This window comes from Diceros bicornis, chromosome 7 (assembly GCF_020826845.1).
Source record: "Diceros bicornis minor isolate mBicDic1 chromosome 7, mDicBic1.mat.cur, whole genome shotgun sequence".
Taxonomy (NCBI): domain Eukaryota; kingdom Metazoa; phylum Chordata; class Mammalia; order Perissodactyla; family Rhinocerotidae; genus Diceros; species Diceros bicornis.
In genome coordinates this window covers 63,686,681-63,688,985 of record NC_080746.1, presented here as the reverse complement: position 1 = coordinate 63,688,985, position 2,305 = coordinate 63,686,681, and the positions used below count along the sequence as shown (strand labels likewise).

At 39.8% G+C, this 2,305-nt stretch overlaps 1 protein-coding gene across 1 annotated transcript; it reads right to left on the bottom strand.

Annotated features, from left to right (window-relative positions):
• Positions 1-948, bottom strand: LOC131409108 (olfactory receptor 52E8). Its single transcript, XM_058546280.1, has one exon. It carries the CDS (start codon positions 940-942, stop codon positions 1-3), a length of 942 nt encoding a protein of 313 aa, XP_058402263.1. The 5' UTR covers positions 943-948.
• Between the last annotated feature and the right edge of the window lie 1,357 nt (positions 949-2,305).

The following is a 2,305-nucleotide window of genomic DNA, read 5'->3' as shown; positions in this document are numbered from 1 at the left end:
TTAGATATCTGTCTTGAGGAAAATTCTCAGGACTCTCTCCCTAATCTGCTTGGTCCTGACCCCATAGATTACAGGGTTGAGGGCTGGTGGAACAACCACATATAGGTTGGCCAAGAAAATGTGGATATATAGGGGGATATTGTGGCCAAAACGGTGTGCTAAAAAAGAGAAAAATGCTGGTGTGAAAAAGGCTAAGATAACACCAATGTGGGAGCCACAGGTGTTGAGAGCTTTCAATCGAGCCTCCCAGGAAGGCAAACAAAAGACAGCATGGAGAATTCTGACATAGGAGAGAATAATAAGGAGTGCATCCAACAACAAGAGAGAAATGTTGCCCAGGCCAAACATAATATTCACTTTGATGCTAGCACAGGCCAGATGGGCAATGCCCATGTGCTCACAGTAGGTATGAGGGATGATACGATGCCCACAGAAGGGCAACCTCAGGAGGAGAAACACCAATGGAGCCACCATGCACAAGCTCCGCAGAATAGCGATGCCTGCAATGATGTTGATGATTTTGCTGGTGAGGATCATGGTGTACTGAAGGGGCTTACAAATGGCAATGTAGCGATCAAAGGCCATGGCCACCAACACAATGCTCTCCATGGCGGTGAAGAAGTGGATGAAGAACATCTGGGAAAGGCAGCTTTCGAAAGATATATCCCTGAGGCTGAACCAGAAGATTCCCAGCATTTTGGGGATGGTGGCTGTGGACAAGCCCAGGTCAATGGAGTCCAGCATGGCCAGGAAGTAGTACATGGGCCCATGAAGACTATGCTCAGTCTGGATCACAAACAGAACAGTAGCATTCCCCAGGAGTGCAACAAGATACACGAAGAAAAAGGGGAATCCAATCCAGATGTGCACATCTTCCAGCCCTGGGATGCCCAGTAAAAGGAATGAAGAAGGATGAAACTGGGTGTCATTGGGCATAGACATTTTTTCTGCTACAATTAGCTGTTGTGCATATCAGAAACAATGATTGACCACCCCCATTAGTGATTTCTTCTCCACTTCTCCCTTTGTCCAGATTCCTGGTAAAACACAAAAGAACATTTTAATATTCCTTTGTTCCTATTCAGAAACGTGGTTAAATAATGATTTTAGTCAATAATATTGTATTATATACTTCAAAATTGCTAAGAGACTAAATCTTAAATGTTCTCATCACAAAAACAAAATCATAATCATGTGATTGGTTAGGGGCAATAGCTAAAATTATGATGGCTATCATACTGTCATATATAAATGTGTCAAATCAACATGTTGCACACCTTGAACATATACAGTGTTATATGTCAATTATATCTCTTTTTTTTTTAAATAAAGAAAAGAGATGAAATGCACTTCTCACTTTATTCTAGCCTCTCCTGAGCATCATATGGCACAAGGAATAGAACCAGTCTTGCTCTGCTGCCACTTTTCTTAATAAAAAGACAGATAGTGAGAAGAGAGGGCAGAAGCATTTTAGATATCCTAAATTTAGTTCCTACCAAGATTCTGTCCCAGCTCTCATATCTTTATGGATGTCTCCCTTAGAGTAACAAAGAAAGAGGAATTATCCAGTGATTTTTTTTATAACACTCATTCAGAATATGTGGGAATTCTGAACTTACTTATAGTAAATTAAAAATTGGAAGCAAAGAAAAGTGAAGTTCATTGCTGTACAAGTTATTTGAGAAAGAATAGTTGTACAGAAAATACAGAATTGATTGAATGTGATGTGTGCAATTGTGTAGAAAGATTTGACTCAAATTTAAGAATACTTGTGATGGATGGAAACTAGATTTTTGGTGGTGAACGCGACACAATCTATACAGAAGTTGAAATATAATGATGTACACTTGAAATTTATATAATATTATAAACCAATGTGACCTCAGTAAAACAAATTTAACAACTGGTAAGACTCGGCTGTTGGGGGATGTCTGAGTTGAGAGGCACCTATCAGAGATAAATGCATATGAAGGCAAGCACAACCTATTTTAAATCCATGTCAAAACAAACGCCTTGCTCTCTGTGCCCATTTGAAACCTATGAAGAGTAGCAAACATGAGAGATAATTTGGGAAATTCTCTCAGGAAGTACATATACTATGTATATGCCTCTGCGTGTGTATGTGTGTGTGTGTATGTGTGTCGCTTTGTGTGTGGGGGGGGGTTGTGTAAACTCGGATTGCTAGAGCTGGGGAGGAGAAAATTGAAATTCTCAAGTTTGTAGTGTGCAACTATCAGAGATAGTTTTCTGTCTTTCATTAGTGGAGAATATACAAGGTAAGTGAAAAGGTACTCGTCACAATTTA